The sequence below is a fragment of the Ambystoma mexicanum genome, chromosome 6p (genome assembly GCF_040938575.1).
Source record: "Ambystoma mexicanum isolate Mex_15411 chromosome 6p, UKY_AmexF1_1, whole genome shotgun sequence".
In the NCBI taxonomy this organism is placed as follows: Eukaryota; Metazoa; Chordata; class Amphibia; order Caudata; family Ambystomatidae; genus Ambystoma; species Ambystoma mexicanum.
Window position 1 is genome coordinate 561559862 of NC_090935.1, and position 20283 is coordinate 561580144.

The 20283-nt window shown below is 43.8% G+C and overlaps 1 protein-coding gene across 4 annotated transcripts in view; it reads left to right on the top strand.

Moving 5' to 3' along the window:
* The window catches only part of MAST4 (microtubule associated serine/threonine kinase family member 4), a 2307007-nt gene that overhangs the window by 1486914 nt on the left and 799810 nt on the right, over positions 1-20283 (top strand). The window contains exons 1-2 of one of the 4 annotated variants that reach the window (XM_069627382.1): positions 7423-7949; positions 16244-16324. The exons of the other annotated variants lie outside the window; for them this stretch is intronic. Coding sequence (XP_069483483.1) covers positions 7903-7949; positions 16244-16324 — 128 coding nt within the window. The 5' untranslated portion in view covers positions 7423-7902. Of the gene's footprint in view, positions 1-7422; positions 7950-16243; positions 16325-20283 lie in introns of those variants that run through there. 4 annotated transcript variants of the gene reach the window in all.

Genomic DNA, 20283 nt, shown 5'->3' on the forward strand with positions numbered 1-20283 from the left:
GACCATTCATCAGCCCCAATTGGATTAAGAGCCAATTGTATTTGTGTTTTTTCAGTGCTGTTTATTAGAGACCAAAAAGATCTTGAATACTTTTCATTGATTGATATAATAATTCAGCATCACTTTGTTGAATACTTGCACAGTAGTATATCGACCAATTTTTGTATTTCTGTCTACATTTTCTTATTGCAAGCTTCAAAGAATCAATATCACCAATTGAATTCTTTAATTGACAAATTTCTTTGTTCAAGATTGCCTTTCTTTGTTTTGTTGCAAGATCACATTTGTGGCTGTGATTGGTTATTTTATGAATCCTCACAGTATCTTTCAAACAATTCATCTCTATATGTTTGTCTAAATGGTCTGAAAATTGTTCTATCGCGTATATCCTTCTTTTTTCCTGCAGTGGAAATTACTCATATTGCATCAACATTTGCTCATTAAATTTGTCAATTTTCACTGCATTCCATTTGATCCTCAAACCCCTAACATTTATCTCCACATTTTCGGACTGTCTATACAAATGTTCACTTTTTTTTATCCACGGTAAATAGCAAGTTAGCATAGCGTGATCACTAGCATGTCACGATTCCTGCCCCTAGCCCCCTGGCATATCAGGCTGGAGCCAGTTCACGGCCACCTAGTCGGCCCCTAAGGGCCTCTCCATCTCCCCAGACGCTTACTTGGACTCAGACTTCTTTGGACTCAGTGTCTTTGGCACCAAGCTCACACACAGTCCTGAGATCAACTTAGTATTGGACTTGCAATGTATTACGGGGCAATGGATGCCCCCATGTAATTCAGTTCCTTGAACTGGATGAGCGGCCTAGTCTTTCGGGTGTGGCTCAGCCCAGGGATACCTGGGATACCTACAGACCATTAAAACCACACCCAGCCTCAGAAACATGCTTTGCGTTTCTCTGCACCTGCAGCGTGACACTCAGCGTGCTCGGATCTCCTGAAGAGGCCCACTTCTTTCTTCAGCGCCAGCGCACCTGCAAGAATAAGAACTTTGTTGCCAATACTCACCTCGAAGAGCATCCAACTACTGTCCAGCTCTTCCCAGTCTTGCGGATTCCTATGGCAGAGTCATCTCCATCTCGGCACACCGCGCCCTACCAAAGGGGAAAAGAATAGAAGAAAAGACGTTAGTAAGCATTCTGCAATACTTAGCTCTCTCGAATTTGTAAATAGAGTTTAATCCTTACCTGAACTCCCGTCGATCGGACAACTTCTTCTCCGGAGCATCCCGCCGATCTGAAAAAGGGAAAAAGACGCATCAGGTTAGCGCAAAACATTTAAGAGACGCCGCACATCATGCTTTCTCACCGCAGCTCATCTCCTCACCTCGCTTCCATGCTGGGTTACTGCGGCACCTAATAGGACACAGAAAAGATGAACATTGGTTAGTGCTAAGGAAGCCAATAAGCATCACGCTCCGCATTCCTACTTACTTCAGAAGCGCATCACCATCCTCAAGACCTTCATCACCTAAGGAAAGAAAGACACAGCATTAAAGGGACTAGAGTCATCAGAACTTTTTTTAAGACTCATTCCAATTACTGGCCGTCCACCGGGCCCGTGCCAGTGAAGCAACTAGGCACTCTCCAGCCCGCATCACCCAACGCACCCCTGCATCGAAGGCAGGATGGAGAGCGCCCCACATCAAAAAACAAGGTGAGGAGAGGTCCTGGGGAAGGTTGGGACCCAGGGAAGAAAAGGGGGGGCAGACAAGCAAGACCAATAGGGAATTGACCTCTGATAATACTGTGATTCAGGCCCAGTGCTTGGTTGAGCAAGTCCAGGGAAGGGTTCGAAGTGGTCGGAAGTCCGGACCGGCTGAGTGGCATCCCCGTGGATATCAGGTGAGCGTTACATAGCATCAGTTTGTATAACTTCCATATTGCCCATTCCTAAGTATATTTCAGTACTTGCAAACAGATAGTCAATTATAGAGGACTGTCCTCTTGCATGCCATGTGGGTTTCTCATTATACAAAGGATTCAGACCCCAACTTTTAGCAAATATATTCCACACACATCCTCTATATTTTATATTTTCTACATTTAACCTTGGGATTACTATCATCATGCGAGGAAGTAGCCCAGACCAATAGAACTGTTGCCAATATTGCAATCGGCATTTAGATCTCCCGCCATAACAATTGCACCACCTGGTTTTTTACTTAACCAACACCCAATTATCGCATCCAATTTCTGAGTATACATTTCTAGGCTACTGTCATTGCGCTCCAAAGTGTTCCAGTAGATATTTATTATCATCAGATATTCTATATCTTTATTTGTAGTTATTCTACATGTAACTACCATAATAGAGTCTTGAATGCACTCTTCAGTCTCTCTATATATATATATGGATTCATCATTTCTCATGGCCAGGGCTAAAACTCCTTTCAGGCATCCCCTATTGCCAGCCTTTGCTCTAATACATTTGATATTGAAGCCATCCCACAAAATTGGCACAGTGGCCCAGGTTTCCTGCAATAGAATTATATCATAGTCCGCTAGTGATTGGCATACCTTTCGATTTACTGACAAGTGGGAACTATCCCTAATGTTCCATGATATTAGTCTAATGTTCTTTTGGCTAAATTGTTTGCCCTAGGGCTTTCAACCGAGTAATTGATTCTTTAGAGAAAGGGCCAAATCCCTCCATTCATTTATGTCTTTTACTAGGCCCCTCTCCCATTCCTGATTTTTCATCGGTTCCTCTCTTACATTTTCTGGACGACGATTACCTTCAAATCCATTCATAACTGTGTCATAATTCAATTTATTGACCTGGAAATTAAAGATTTCAAAACCTCTCCTTTGTAGTGCCCCAGCTTCCTTTAGAAGCAGGGCCCTAACAAGAGGTTACGGAATCAACAATCTTACATAGTCAAATCAAAATGTGTCTATGAACTCGACCAAATCTATGTCAGCTGAAGTTATCTAACTTAACTCATCTGTATCTGCGAATAGGCTTAATATATATGGTCTGTACGAGGACCTTGGGCCATCCTCTTCAAAGATATATTGCAGAATCAAGCTGGGCTCATTTGGAAATACTGGTTTCCTTATGTTATTTACTCGATTATTCATTGCATGGAGACCGAACATCCTTTCATTTGTATGTCCATATCTAGGTCCATCCCCTCGCATTTCCTCGTGGGGTAAGGAGCTTTGCTCTTTGGATTTAGCATATGTTTGGTATTGCAGTCTCTATTCCTTTATTTTCGTCCTGTAAATCTCTGTCTAAATTCTTTTTCAAAATAATCTCCTCAATGATTTTTCTCACTTGCATCTCAGATGGCTGGGTATAATCAACTGGCCTGTTAATGTGACCATCCCTCCCATTTTCATTCAGGCAATCTCCAGTTTCTATACCCCTTTCAATTCCAACAATTTATTTCGTCACCCATTTTATGGTTATTTCCCTCTTCCCATTTCCATTAAGTTTTGGATCATTTACTTGCACAATGTGTGCCTCATTAGTACTCGATTCCCGTGCCCCAGAACATCCCGCTAAGGCATTATTCAGGGCTGTTTTCAGATTATTACTCCATCCAGCAACAGCTGTGGAAATCACAGGTCTCACAGAGGTGGGAGTATTTCGGTGGTGAAATGGCTGCAGGGTATTTGAAAATATCGAAAATATCTTGAACCCCTCTCTCAATTGATCATAGGTTCCTATCGATTCTGCCTGACATCTTTGTTCTTCAGTGCATCTGAAAGCATGTTAGTACTTGCAACATATCCGAGCTCTGTCTCTTTTTGACCTTCCCACTCTTCCTCGGGCTGTGTATGTACTTTATTTATCCCAGACAGAGGCTAATTTACCAGAATCACTTCTGGACTAAGCTGCGGGTAAATTAGCTAATTCCTTAAATTAGGATGTTTTAAGAATTTCCTAGATGAGGTACTCTGAACCTTTTAGGGCCGCAGCATTTTTTTTCTTTTCTTTTAGAGATTTTTAACATAAAATCACCAAGTGCTAAATCCCCTTCTTTTCCTTCGACAGATTTCCTATCATTTCTAACCACATCCCTATCTAGAGCTTCAAAGATAGGAGCATATCCAATATCGGGCCCACATTTATTTTTTTTTTTTGCTTCTCTTGTTCATACAGCACGTCCCTATTGGACCCCTCCTCTTCAGTGGTATATATTACACTATCCAGTTGACACTTTTGAGTGCCCTTCGCAGTAGCTATTGAGCAGCTCTTTCTTTGCGCACTTGACTTGCCATTATCAGATGCAGCATCCGTTTGGACCTTCGCTATGGACGTACTTACCCATGTTTTACAACAAACCTCTGGCCTAGAGGTTAACACCAGTACAATCTCATTTAAGAGTCGTGATTGCTTCTTTAGTTCATCCATAATCAGAGTATTTACATTTCTATCATCCTCTCTTACCCCTACATTCTCCTTTACAGGACTTAATTTACTTGTTGTGAGTTCCTACTCACTATTTTCCATGTGTTGCGATAGCATCATCAAAGATGTTTCCCCTGTCGAGAAAATAAGTGGAGTATCAAGAAACGAAAGGTTGCTATCACCATTATGTTTAGTTGTTATCATAGTTTTTATGCAATCACTGTTTTTCGAAACAGAAGGTTCCCCATCTCTTTCCTCAACAAACAGCGATTGCGATGACTCCTATAGCACTAAATTAAATGTGCCTCCTTCCCCTTTAGCACTAGCTACCTTTTCCAGGGAGCACTGCTGTGCACATTCCACTAAGTCCTCGTCTGTGTCAGATGATCCTGGCAAAGGCATCTCTGACGCTTGCGCTATGCTCATGCGCCTAGTTTTAGGTCCTACTGAATTGTACTTCCTCTCTATCATTGGGTATAGTATTCTTCGTTTCATTTCAAATAATACCCTTCCTCATACACTTTCACTTAACACAAAAATTGTCGCAATAATCAACACACAGCCAAACAGTTTCAAGAAGGTACTACGCCAAAATGAATTTGAGTAGTAACAATGTATTAGAAGAATCAAACAAAGCAAATTAGTCATTAGAACAGCCTAACAGCCCACTTCCGAGGGCGCGTGTGAGGTGCGCGCTCCCAGCCCAGCAATAGTAACCTCTGATGACGTGGGAGGTGTCGGGGTGGCGGGGCTGAAACAAGAGAGAATTGGGTATTATTTTCCTCACTTATTGCAGCAAAAGCGAACAGCGAGTTCGTCAAGTAGTTCCTCAAGTAGAGCTCACAATGTCCCAAAGAGAAAATAACTAATTACTTAATTCTGTTGTCACACGTTGCACCTCCCTTGCAGCTTCAGCTTGCCGAAGGGCGCTGCACTCATTCAATGGAATTCGAACATAGATTCTAACTTAGACAATCTTCAGCACATCGCAGCAGTCGGCGCTTGGGCATAGTCCAACAGCCTAACAGCCCACTTGCGGGCCACTTCCGGATGCGCGTGCGGTGCGCGCTCTCAACCCAGAAATAGTAACCTCTGATGACGCAGGATGTGTCGGGGGCGGGGTTAATTCTGTTGTCACACGTTGCGCCTCCCTCGCAGCTTCAGCTTGCCAACGGGCGCGCCACTCATTCAATGGAATTCGAACGTAAATTCTAACGCAGACAATCTTCGGCACATCGCGGCAGTCAGTGCTTGGGCATAGTTCAACAGCCTAACAGCCCACTTGCAGGCCACTTCCGGGTTTCATAGTCTTCTTACAGTGGCAGTACTGCCATTATTAGGCACAGCCAGCATGAAAATGTGTTTTACAGTGATAGAATACTGGCATATACTGTGTGGAAATCATAGAAATGCACTGTAAAATAATCCTATTTTCTGTTGGTGACCTGGAATATGATTTTATCATGAGTTACCCTGCAAAACCGACTGAAAAATGTGCTAAAAATTGATACCATTTATAAAGTGCGCTGTAAAATGCACCAGTATCTCCGATCATTTTAAACATGTTCTTTGGGAAAGTAGAACACAACCCCCCTCCCTTGTTTGGTGTATCATTGCACGCTTGTTTGCTCGCACACATTTTTTAGGAATATTTACATTTACGACTCCTCCAATGAAAGCCTTCTCCAGCATCCACAGACACTACCATACAGATGATTGATCACTAGCAAGTCACATGCACACATGGTATGGCAGGTCAGATAGCACAGTGGGTTAAGTGTGTGCTGCAGAGATCTGTTTGCACACTGCTTGTCACAAATTGAAGTACCAAAAGGACCAACTAATTTTTATCAATCTTTTAAGATTGATATATTGCGTATTTTTTAAATAACTAATAACACTGGTGCTGTCAAGCACGACAGTAAGTGCTGCACATCAAAACATGAACTACTATCAGTTTCCTGTGGTTTTTATCATGTCACATGCCCAGTCCCTTTGTGCATGGATTCAGAGCAAAGTGTTTGGTGAAGAACGTTAATCCGTTAACTGGTGACTGCCGTTTTAGCAGTGAGTGTACAAGTCTGTTTTTCTGTGACTCTTTCTGGGTACATGGCAGTGTACGAAAAGAAGTAGTGGAACAATGTTCCCTGCTGGCCTGCCCCCTAGTCCCCAAAAACCCCATCGCCACATCCCCTACCACGCAAAATACAAACCCCCAATCACATGCACCTGCTATTTGAGGGAATGTCCAGTGCAGTGCATTGAAAGTGTAAGTTTCAACTTCTTCCTTCACTTTTATTTTAAAACAAAGCCATTCCGGAATGCTTTCTTTTTAAAATAAAAATATAGGAACAGTAAAACGTAATTAAAAAAGTAGAGGAGCACCGCCCCCCCCCCCCAACCCCACCACCACTTCGACCACTGGTACATGGGCATTCAAAGTGGTGAGTGTGTGTGAGAGAGCGAGAAAGCTTGAATTATGAAACTTTTTGGGATACAGTCTCATAGTGTCCCAGTTGCTGTTTGTGACTGTTGACATCCCAGTCCCCCTCTGCACTCAGCACGCCTTTTAAGCACGCAGTGGTCTTATAAGAACCTGGACTTCTCCAGCCCCCCTCTGAGGAGCACGCTGTGCCACTCACACCTCAATAGAGAAGGGATACGCAAAGGAAGGTTTCCAGTAAACGTCAGTTGAAGAGGGTATACAGCCCCACCCCCCACCTTCTTTTATTCCGTGTGGCCGTACAGAAAGTGCAGCTAAAGGTTGACTTTCCATCTGAAATATAGGTCCATTTCATTTTACCGTTTTACTGTCGGTGTGCAATGTTCCTGAGACTTAAGTTCAAGCAGAGGTCATGTATTTTGGCTGGAAGGAGGGGCTGCCAACAAGTTACGCCGGCAAATATGCTATGTGCCGTTTTATCTCTCAAGGCACTAAATAGGGCATCGTTGTAATGCGATCATGACGTTTTTTCTGAGTCTTATTTTTATGTCCATGAGCGGAGGGATAACTGTCTCGGCGGCTATTATAACCACTGCATCCACCTGAGCCCGGGAATATCACGCGCGCGCTCGGTGTATTGTTACGGGGATTCCGTGCGAGGGGCCCCATGCCTGGCCTTTGCCGTGATACGCGGCGCCTGCCGTACATTGGCTGTTACGTCCTAGAAGCTGTCATTCTGCGTAGCAAGGACGACTTCTCATTTTTTCTCCGAGGTGCAGAGCATTTGTGTCAGTGCTGCGACGGGGACGAAAAAGCAAGTCTTTTCCCCTTCGTTTCCCGCAGCTTCCTTTAAAGAAATAAAATCCGCGCCTCCTAGAGTGTTGGCAGCCTAAATCCAGCCGCTGACATTTCTACATACCCGCTGGAGGTGGAAGGACCCAAACGTGCCGTCTCCCCCTCCCCCCAGAGAGCGTTAGTCCGTTCCTCGGTAGTGGTTCATTTTGGCTTTCTGTCAGCACCAGGATGCTGACAGCGAGCGTGTCATGGTTACAGTAGAGCAGGGGTAGAATAGACCAGCCATGAAAGCCCAGCGGGAACGGCTGCGGATTCCAGGGCTGACCTTGGAGTAAGTATTTTCTGTCTTAAATATTGTAATGGCTTCTGCACGGCTCCGGCGTTTGTGCGTCCTCTGCTGCTAGGCGTATGTGCACGGGGCCGGTAGGTGCGCAGCATTGCGGCTCGCGCGCACACACGCATGCCGCGGGAAGGGGCTGCAGGTGCCGCCAGCCGCAGTGCGAGGCTGCAGCCGCAATACCTCGGCGCCGTGTTACTAGCATGATGGTGGCTGCTTGAAAGGTGCCTCCGCAGGCCGTGGTTGTGTGGATGTGTCTGCCCCCCCCCCCCCCCCCCCCCCCCTCTGCTGGTCCCAATCATGCCTTTCAGAAGGCCTGCTTACATTTACACATCAACATCAATAGATGTGAGTTCTGCGGATATGCGCGCGTATGATCAGTGTGGCCGCACTGTTTACTACCCAGGTAGAATGCTGATGAGCTGTTGTCCTCAACCATGTCCACCTCAGCGAGCTGCCACGCATGTGCAGAGATGCTCGTTAGTTCTCCCCAAATATGTAATTAAAAAGGGGTTATTCGCACACTGATTGTGTGACTGGCACTGATCGACGTAGCTGATCGCATCGTGTAAACTACTTGCAGGGGACAGGCTACGGCAAGGTCCCTGTGTTGTTAAATCGGCCACAGATCTACACCCATACGCAGCATAAAAGCTCCCAATAAACCCCGCGCTGTCCCCTTCAGTTGCTCCGATCTCCGCTTTTATAAAGCAGTGCAGCCCGACACTGCTGCTCTACGCTGTGGGCCAATCGGAGACTCGCATTACTGAGCAACCGGCTCTGCAAATGCTCAGTGATATTTGCTGAAATAACCGCCAAGGGAGCTGCTGCTGGACCACAGTAAACGTGCTTAATTTCTCCTGAGCGCTGCTGCACGTCAGCATGGCCATACACATCAGGTACACGCCCCCTTTTCCCGAAGACGGCCATGACCGTTCATTTGCTGAGCCACGTCACTGTTGAGACGCCCCGTGACCCTTAACCCTGCAGCATTGCACTGAGGAGGCTCCCCTGTTCACCCATAGAAACCAAGAGAAAAGTCGAACTAAGACAGCACCACCAAACGAGCCCCATTTCTATTTTCTAAACTCGCTTTTCCAAATTCCACAAATAATTTAATTTTGAAGACAATATGTGCAAAACTAACTGGGATGATCTTGCTCCCAAAGGTTGGTAAGGGTATGTTAGTGGAACTCTTATTAGGGTCAAGTTAAGCATTCAGAATGTCCTTATGTCCTATTGTTGGGTTCCTTTTCAATTTGCTTGAGAGCTGTCTTCCATTTTAGAATAAGTTCATCCGCAAAGTGCATACCTGCTGAAGTCATTGCTGGGGTGTTTTGATGCGGAGTAGCCGCACCTTGGTTCATGTCCCTGGGAGCAAGTGAAAAGAAATCCAGGAAGTGTGTAGGCCTGTCGTTACCACAGAGAGTAGTGCATTTAGCATCGATGTCTTGGAAGCACAGCTGATTGACTGCCGTGCGAGAAATTAAAAGAAAAGCCCATAGGACAGTATTAAACTTCAAATGGCATTAGCACTCAGTCGGAGTGCACAGTGAGCATGAACTATCGGGAATTGAATTCCACTCATTTTATTTTTTGATAGTTAACACTTCCACTACTATTTGCAAACCTGTTCACCATTCTGGAATGTTTTTTGTGTGAAGTTATAGCATACCTCTTCGTTTACCACCCGATAGCAGTTAAGAGCAAACTGAAACCGGTTTGATCTTACGTTCATGATGCTTGAAAGACATCTGAACTCTAGCGGACGTTATCTTAGCCATTGGAAGATGGAGGCAGTCCTGCTAACACTAAGAAGGAATTCCTCTCCACACTGCATGTCCTACTGATTTTTGGAAAATGTCAAGTTGTCATCTCAGGTTAAATGCTAAGACAGGCCGTTCACAAGGGAGGCAATTTTAACATCGGGTGGCTCTGTCGGCCATGTCCTTTCGTGCCACATGACATGTGTGCCGTTGTAGTAGGGCCCTTAGTGACTAAGTGCTTGAACTGTTTTAATGCACTCTTGCGGGCCACCTCAATGTATCTTACTAGCAGACTCCATGTGTCTTATTTCCAAAACTGGTTAGCAAAAATGTTCCTGTCCAAGATGCTCGCAAGAGCCTGCTGTGTGGCTTCTAGTAGTGTAAAGAATTTGGCTTAACATTCTCTGCAACATCTTCAAATGGATCCACGTGACTGCTCCTGGCCACTTTAAGGATAGCATCACAGGAGGTCCCATAGGATGGAGCCTTTAGTCTGTAGAGGATGACAGTCTTCATCTATAGGACACTGGAAGACCAGAGGAGATGAAAGACTTTCAATCTTGGGATCCAGCCTTTGGAATACATTTCCAAATTGCATTCGTATAAGCACAAGTTTCAGGCTCCTTATGAAGCAGCATCTTTTCAGGGAGGAGTTGGATACAGCGGAGGTTAGACCAGCAAGTGCTGGCAATTGACTTCTCGAGGCAGCCCATACATTTCAACTGACGGAGGAAAATAATGCAAAACAATGCAGAAGGCAATCCTCTTCCTATTTCACCCACTTTGACTGTCAACCTGCCTCCACTATAACCCCTTGACCCTCACGCTCCAGTCTACCCTCTCCTCCATTGGAGTCCCAGTTCCACTACCTTTTTTGGTGCTGTTCCAGCATGAGTTCAGTCAACATTATTCTGCTCCTTCATTAAATACTCAAAAGGAAATGGACCCTAATCACATTTTTTTAAGTGACAGGGCGGCTGGCTGAATTTGACTTTTTCAGTAATGGTAAATCAATTTGAATATCTGCAAAAACAACTTACTTTGTGTTAGTTCTAGTTGTCCCCCGTAAACCTCACCTCCCCAAATAATTAATTTATTTTGTATTTTATTTATTTGCATTTGTAAAGCACCCAAGTCCGAGGGCATCAGGGCACTGTTTCACTCTGGTTAAACTTATCTTATCAAACATAGGAAGGGGTGTGACAAACAGACAAATGAGAGGCTAAGAAGTCTACAGACATATCAATAGACACAGTCAAAGTGGGAGTTGTAATGAATGGATATGGCGGCTGCCCTTGAGCTAGGCGGCTGCTGTGTCTTACTCTCACCTTCAATATGTCCAATGGACACTCCCTGAATACATGCACTAATTTATACAAATCAACAAATATTAACAAATATTATAAAACATTTAAGCAAAAATGAATATTTTCCATTAGGTTTGTAGCATTCACATGATACTACTATGGGCCATCATTTGCACCCCTATGGAGACATTGGGCCTCATTACAACTCTTGCGGTAGCCGTGAAGTTGCATTTTTTCCGGCATCCGTGAATGGGCAAGAACTGGGTTATTCCAAGCTTGGTGGACCCGGTAATTGGCCATTTACGGGTGCCGGAATCAAGGGCCTACTGATCCCCATTCTGCCCCATAGGGTTGAATGGGGATGGGGACGTCAGATGCATCGGCACATGCAGAGTTGTGCCGGTGCATCCGACGTGCTGTGCTCGCGGGTGCCGGTAAGCCCGCCAGGAAAAACCTGGTTGGCTGTCAAGCACCCGTGAGCACAGCCCGTAGTATGGTGGTCCGGGAACTACGGTACCGGCATGCTTACCGGTACCGTAGTTCCCGGACCGCCAGGGTCGTAATGAGGCCCATTGTTTTGTAAAATAAAGATGTCATTCATTACAGGAATCCTTATAGAAGGTGTGTTGTGGAATTGGGGTTGCACTCCATCATAGCACTAACAAACACATGAGGATAACTGGCTACATTCTGTTTATGGCATACCAATAAATATCCAACTTTTGTGTCAATGATTTGTTATAGGGTGAGTGATCGAGAACTGCAGGGGATTTTCCAACTGAAGTTGGAATAAGTTTGTTAAATTTCAACAATTCCTTATTATGCAATCATAATTGAAGCAGCAGCACTCTCTGAACAAAGATGAGTTCCTCCAGTTAAAAAATGTTAATTTGTTCTCCATTTATATTCGAATCGTGTCTTTCTGTATCACAGTTATTTTGGTATTTTTATTTTCTGTCCTGGGTGCCCCTGACTTACTATTGGATCATCTCTACTAGTCCCTGAGCATCTCTCAAGTCCATCACGCAACCCCTCACCACCTAACTACCTCTAGTACCATGCTTTGTCGGTTCTTGATATTGCCATCGCAATAAACTGTGCTCTAAACTGAGATGTACTCTCCTGAGTCCAAAACTCATGCTTACCAATATCTTATCACATTTGAGAAACATGCATCCCTACTTCGACAACCGTATCCCCTCCCACGCAGCCCAATTGATTTTCCTCTATGATTATGGTGGTTTATAGTGACATTTTCGAAAACGTCACATTTTCGAAATGCCATTTTTTCGACCCCAAAATGCCGTAAAAAAAAACATTCAAATGGTTTTTTTATTTTTTAAATGAGGGGGTTCTCCCCCAACCCCCTGTTTTTTTATACATACTTTTTTTACTAACGAAACAAAAATAAAACCTATACAATAAAAAAAAACATTCAGCATTTTTTTTCCAGCATTTCTGTTTCGAAAAAATGGCATTTAGAAAATGGGTTTTCGAAAATTTAACTGGATACCGATTTTGGTAATTCTATTCTCCATTGTCTCTTTCCAATCACATCTTCACCAATCTCCCAATACCTTTCCATAGACTAATGTCTAGCAGGGTCATAATATGCCACCAATCAGATAAAGCAACTCTCCCCGGCCGCTCTGAGGAAAGGGGTCACAAAGCTAGCAGACCCAGGAATGACGATGCACAGATCAGGTGCCTGCCTTGTGCACAGACTAACTTCTCTGCCATCAGTGCTACATAACCTCGGAGAAGTGAGCAGAGCTCAATAGGCTCTCTAAGTACCTTAAAGACGGGACTCCTAAAAGATACATTTTCCTTCTACAGGTGACCTTGATTATCCTGTGTAAGTACCTGTGACTTAAAAGGTAGTTGACTTTCTATTATAGAAGATCGTTATTTCTAGCATCTCTATGGCTGAACCGGTTTCATTCAAGCCGTGAACGTGGTTGGCAGCGCTGATGCCCTTTGTCAATACCAAGGTACTGATTAGGTACCATTTTAGCACAATTAGAATTGCATGCAATCGCCACAAGGCAGATTAATTGTTCCAAAGCCGATCCATATCAAAGAAGGCCTAATGAGCAGTCGAGAATGGAGTAAGTAAAGTTCCAGTGGTCCCCACTGAAGGTTGATAGGAATGTCGAGAGAAAGTTGGCAAGAATTTGGGCACATTATTATTGGAGACAAGATGGCTAGATCTGATTGAGCTTCGTCCACACTCCCTCCTAACCTGAGACTGGACGATCTACACCCCTTCCTTCCCCCGTTTCCTTCCATGGTGGCTTGAAGATCCATTGCTGCCGAATTGCCCACCCTCCCCCATTATTAGACCCTTGCGCCCTTGCATTGATTCTTTGCAATCTTCATCGCTTGCCATGCACTTCCCCATGAGACTTGTAAAGTGCTCCGTTGCTTCCGGAAGCTAGGTCCATGCTCCGCGAGTACCCCAATAATGCGTTTGCATGCTACACTAGTGAGAGGATCCACCTTTCAATGATGATGGAATAAGGAGGACTACATTCCTTGGGCTCCCTGTGTAATACACATGGGCTGCAAAGTAACCTCTGCAAACTGCAGGTGGACGATCAGAATCCTTGCAGGTGTGTGGACATGTTTGCACCTGCAGTCTATTGAGAACATTCTAGTAGAGTTGAAAAGCGCAGGGCTATTTTATAATGTACACGTAACGCTGGATGTTTATCTAAATCAGCTACTCACACTTTCTGCCAGATTTCATCACCTCAAGATCCATTTGGGAATTCTGTTGGTACAAGAGAGCCAAAATCGTACCCAAGTGTCTTACTAAAACGACCAGCAGATTCTCCTACCCATTTATGAATAATAGCTAAGAAAGGTTTCTCTTCACAACAGACCGCAGATGACATGTGAATGAAGGATAGCACAGGGGCAACGCGCTGGTCTTGGAAGCAAGACTACGCAGAGCAACAGAGGTTCCAATCCCGGATCCGCGCTTAAAAACCAAACTGAGGTATGGTATTAGGCGCGTTAAAAAAAAACAATAAAATAAAACATCCATGTGGCTGTGGACACACTTTTCTCCCTGAGATTGTCGGTGATGTTATTAAAGTCGTAGGCAGGCAGAAACTCCAGGTTATTAGTGCCTGCTTGGGCAGTGTGTGCCTGGATAGAGTTTAGCCCCTTTCAGAAAAGGAGGCATCTCTTTCAAGTCGACATGATTGCTGTGGTCCTATAGTCTAATGGGCTGCAGTGTTTCCCTGGCGAGATTCAGGAGGAGAGCACTAGTGTCCACTTCACTCTTAATTGAATCAAGACAAAGATCATTGTCAAAGGGCATCACTTTCACAGCTCTTGCCCACTGCATCGCAATGCTTTCTGCTCCAGGTGGTCCTGTTCTTTTCACTAGCCACCCAAAACTTGTTCAGGACATACTTCTGAGCATTTCAGTTCAGGCCAGGATATGTGGTTCACAAAAGTGTATATGGAGACCTGCGTCCTCTGGTCTGAGGTAGGCCGACCACTCCATATTGATTGATTGATTGATTTATAGAGTGCTTTACACCAAGGCGCTGAATCCACATCTTGGCACTAACGTTGCGCTTCCTTGCACCCAAAACCCTGTCTTTTGCTTTTTTGGCTGGAACGGTTTCTGATATGCACCGTCTACACTAATGTTGTGTTTATATCAGCGTAAGTGGGGATCAATCGATCTAGTTTTACGAGCTGGCTGTGGAGCTTTGTGACTTGCAGCTGAACCAAAAATATTTCAGTTCTCACCATCCAAAGTTCAAGAAACAAAACCACAAGTAAGATCAGACTTGGTGCACACACGTTACGCACTCCAGTATGCCCCCAACACGTTAAAACAGAAACCCTACATGTAAACTAAATTGATAACTTCACTGCTTCCCTAAAGCGTGATCATGCCCTATGAACCAGCTCTCCTAATGTCTGATATGTGCATAATTAATAGGCGCATGATATTTTTCGCCTTACGTTTTACACTTGTTGTACACCTGCACTCTCCTCTCGGATATCTGCCAAGGAGCCATCAAGTTCTGATTACACTTTGCAGCACGACCTGTGATCGGCACACTCATTTCGCTGATGTGCCTGCAATCCCTGAAGATGGGCAGGTCTTTGCATCTATTTCGGGGGCTGCATTTCTATCCTTCACCTCACTTGATGAAGTAAACGGCTCGATTCCCTGTATCTTAAGATGAACATTTGATTATGTCTAGAAGCAACATCATACAGCTGTAGCCAAATCCCCACATCAGTGGTCTGCAAGCCGTAGCTCTCCAGATGTTTTGGACTATGATGGCCAGGGTGCCTCACCATTGACTATGCTGGCCACGGCTGCTGGAAGTTGTAGTCCATAATTACTGGAGAGGCAAAGGTTTCAGACCTCTGCACTCCATAACAAATTACCTTTTTTCACCATTGGGAAAGGAAGAGATTGTCCCCCCCTCTTGCCCCTAATGGGGCAGACAAATTCTATCCACTGGTCTTCCGTTACTGATGCTTGGAATTTTGCCAGTATGATCCACTTGTCACCGTTGAAGTCATTGTAGGTCTCTTTGCATCTGGCTATGTTGACGGACTCCTTTTAAACTCATTGTTATCCGCTACTTGGACTTTATTAGTTGACAAACAAGCAGCTTTTTTTTGGCTGTCCCCTCAGCTGCTCATGTTATTGAGATATAACAACTGCTTGGCGGAAATCTGCCCAGTGTTGAACATGGATACTCAAAAGATAGCCCTGCATTATCCTAAAAGTAATTAATCATTTCTGCATCCATTGGCAGATAGAGTTTAGATTCTCTGCAAGTCCAGAATTGTCACAGAATTTGGGAAAATCCTCTGATTGTGCCCACATTCCCCTGCACCTGTGCAGGGCAGTTGCATTGCTCACTGGAACATCGCGTATTCTCAATTTTCTTTGTTTTTTGGGATTTGTTTCGGGGAGTGCTGTTGCTTTAAACATCTGAAGGTAATCCTCAGGCCCCCTGCCAGATGCTTCTCCTTGTTGACGTCTAACTTTGTATTCAGTTTAGAGGATAACAGCTTGTGGCAGCAACAGAGGTGCAGGTGATGGCTTGATGCTACAGTGATGGGGTGGCAAATGCTCCCACTCCTGAATATATGTCAGAAGCACTTTGATTGCAGCGCGGCGCTTCCAAGTTATTTTCTGTGTCACTAGAGATATTATTTTAACTTTCAGTCTCACGCCAAGAAGTCTGAGCCCTACCCCAAGCAGCCCGTGCAGCCCGTGCAGCCCCCTCTACGCCTTTCATTTCTGGAGGTAAGAATTATTCATAACCAGGCCAAAGTACATCTCCCAGAAGAAAATGTTTTGCATCACATGGGACTTTCGTGTTGTAACCGCTACATAAGTATATCAGTGTTTATTAATATGTTGGATTTCTACACTTTTATGTTAGACAAAAGCATTTGGTTCAATTGGAAACTTCATTGGTTGATTAGTATTAAGGAATCCTCGTGTATTAGTGTAAGGCAGGAGTCTGGAACCTGCGGCTCTCCAGATGTTGTGGATTGTGGCTCCTATGGTCCTTCACTATTGCCTATGATCGCTACGGCTGAAGGGAGCTGTAGTCGAAAACAACTGCAGATCCAGAGGTTGTAAACCCCTGGTTTAGGGGAAATGTTGGGAATATTCCTTCTGGCTGGCGCGTACAATCAGTCATGCTTGCCTGTGTTCAATATCCCAAGCTCAAGCACACTCTTCATGATAAAGGAGAGAGAATGTTTGAAGTGTATGTAGGGAGGTGAAGAGATTAGAGATCCGGGAGGGCAACTCGCGCTCAGATCGGTGATTAATTTGTAACCCAATTACAGTGTCACACAGTTCTATTGCATAAAGTATGTGGTGTATTCCACTTATTTGTACAGCAACACAGCCGACACGTGTTTCAACCTCCTGGTCGTTTTCAAGGCCTGCTCAGTATTATCGGTAGTTGTCACCTGTTTGCAATACTCGGTCACTAGAAGATTAATAGGATGTTGTGTTGTGTTGTCTTAATCGATTCGGGTCCAAATACCATGGTAAAGTCTCACCTGAGAGTAGTGTCATAAGCATCGGTTAAAGCTTGTAATGAAAACCTCACTGCCTGAACTTTTAATTTCTTACATTGATCTTTGACCACTCCTTAGAAGTTTCTCTAATCGGTGGTTATTAATGCTGCCTTGGTTTCAAGGTTTCTCAAAACAGGGGGCACATTAATCTCCAGTTTAATCATAATAGGCAGGCACACATTGTGTTGAACAAATGATTTTAGTGTTTTGTATCAGGATTCTTCTCCAAAGAAAGGTTCTGTCTACACTATTTTTTCACAAACTTTGCACCGTGCACAGCTAAACCAAGGAAGGATCTTAGTTGAATCTTGGGTGTTGGTTCAGGTGCTGCTCTCAATACCTTTACCGTGTCTATCTTTCAGCAGACCCTTTCCCCTAAAATTTGAGGTTCCAAATAGGTGACAGTTCTCACTATGAAATTGCATGTTATTTGTCGCTAGACTGACCCGTTATCACAAAGTCTGAGTGCAAACCTTCCCAGAAGGAACCTCCTGAAATTACACTGTTCATAGAGACACAGTTTGTGGACCCACAAATATGAAAAGGGGCTTCTAATTTTAGTGGCATTTCATAATAAACTCTGGCTTCAGTGTTGGATCCTAGGGATAGTCAAACCAGCTTTAAAAAGATTGACGCATATCTTAAAAAATTGGGTTTCAGCTAGGCTTGAAAGATTAAAACCATTTGAAGCTGAGTCTCAAAAGGTGTGAAACCTTTGAACTGCAATTTGAGCTGCTTGTATAAATAAATGTATTGGAGGGTTTTCCCTGGCTCGAAAACTGCCATTTGGTAATACTGCATTCTAGGATATTGGAGCAGTATTACTTGTGACTAAGGAAATGATAGATACAAAATGGGAACACAAACGTAAAAAGCGCAGAGGATGTGCTTTTCTCATTTGCCTTCATATTAGAAATGCACAGATCAGATCATCGTATCCTCAATGATGACCTGTACATTTCAAAGGAGATGTGCAGCAGTGCAAATGATGGGCTCAGCAGCCCTTTTGCATTCATTAGTGTCAACTTGTGAAGCATTTCTCATGGAGGTGAGACTGGCTTGAGAGCCAAAGATTGCAGACCACTGTCCTACAATATTAGGTAATTGTTCTTCATCGGATGGATAACTGGGTGTCCAGTCAACTGGTCGACGACAAACTGGTCGACTGCAATTTGGTCGACACCATTTGGTCAAATGCCAAATGGTCGAATTTTTTTTTTTTTATATATATATATATATGTGTTTTGTGGGTTTTCGTGTGGGGGAAAAAAAATAAAAAAGAAAAAAAAGGAGGTTGGGGGGGACCCCCCCAAAAAAAAACCAAAAAATGGGTAAAAAAAAAAAAAATCGACCATTTGGCATTCGACCAAATGGTGTCGACCAAATTGTCTGTCGACCAAATGTTTTCGACCATTTGACTGGTAACCGGATAACTGCTTAATTGAGGAATTTGTCTACTGTTTCTTTCTGCATGGTCTCGCAAAATGGCCTCTGATGCCAGAATGATTGAACTGCACTATCATGGTAGGACAATTCTTGCTACTATCCAAATAGCTGAGGTTTCCACAGCAGTAAAAATAGCTTCAATCAGTGTTACATTCCTGCTTGCTTTGCTGCATCTTCAGTTCCCTTCCTTTCTCTTGTTGCTTGTATGCATATACCGGAGTCTTTTTCAGCTATGGTGTTGGCTGGTGTGGATTCCCTGATCAACTGTAGTTTTACATGGAGGATACTAATGTTCCTTTGCATCTGAATCTTTTCTGTGACTCATTCATTCGCAAATTCCCCCAAATTACTTTAGACCTGGAGATATTAATGCAGGTACATTATTCATGAATTAATCCCACTTGGTTGTACTTCCTTGAGTAGACATTGTATAACCAGGCAGCTGAAACTGATATACGTTTCTCATTATTCCGTGCTTTGTACTACTGCAAGTATAAGAAAAGTAACTTTTACCTTTTCCTGTAAAGAATAGAACTATGCACTGTATCAATTTTCAAAGTTGCCACCACCCATGATGTTATTTCAAGACCAAACCTTTTAATTTTAAAAACCTTTTACATTCCGCCTGGCATATTCATAAGAATTTTATGAATTTAATTTCTTAATCTGTATTCTTATTTTTAGTGATTTTTGATGATCTGAAGTGTACTTTGCTGCTCGCTGTTTTTAGATATTTGAGATGTATATCAGAGTTGCTTTTGTTGTCCACACAAAGCGAAATATGATGATGATTTTTCTTCACTCTGAATAAAGTGCCTAGCCCACTTGCAGTCAAAGGAATTCTTTAGGCATATGAAGTCCTCCTCCTGGAGTCCTGATTTGGCCTTCGTTGATTCTGTAGCATGGATTTGCTGCATCAGAGTCTGTAGTAGATGGCCCCAGGATGCCACTTGAGATATGGATTTTCTCTGGCGTTACTCCTCTCAAGCTGCTACGGTCGTAATTTCTGTGGTGCACCTGAAAACAAGCCAAAAGTGTGTCTTGCTGGCAATGTCCTATTTTATGGTCTAAAGCTACAAGAAGTAAAGAACTTAGTCCCAGAAATGCACCTAAATACTTTCAAGTGGCGAGTTGTATCAATAAACTAAGGCCAGTCGGTGCAATTACCCTATGAATATTATTTTATAATTTTACATTTGATAAGCCCTAAGGCCCTAATCCCTAAGGACAAAATATAGAGGGGGAAAGGAAGCACTGCACCACAAACCTCAATCCAGCAGGTGAGAAACAGAATGTTTCATCACTACACACCGTCCACCAATACACAGCAGGAAGCACAACACCCCATCTCACTAAACTACAGCTAAACAATAGCCCCAAGGATGTTCACCCCATGGAAACCAAACAACCAGTCAGGACAGAAGGAAACAAATGACTAAACACACAGGTTCACCAAGACAGATGCACCAGGACACCACATCAACACGGCTCCGACCCTGAACCATTCAAAGCCTCAATCGACTAGAGTCACAATAGATAACCTGAGAATAGATACTACCTACCCAGTCCCACACCTCAAGATCGGGTTCAGACGCACCTACCAATCTAAACATTACTCAATATGACACAGCTGGATCTGCACAGAACCACCAAAGCGAGTCGACCCACGAGGAACAAGCAACAACCCAACCCACAGGCATACAACTCTAACAGAACCATAAT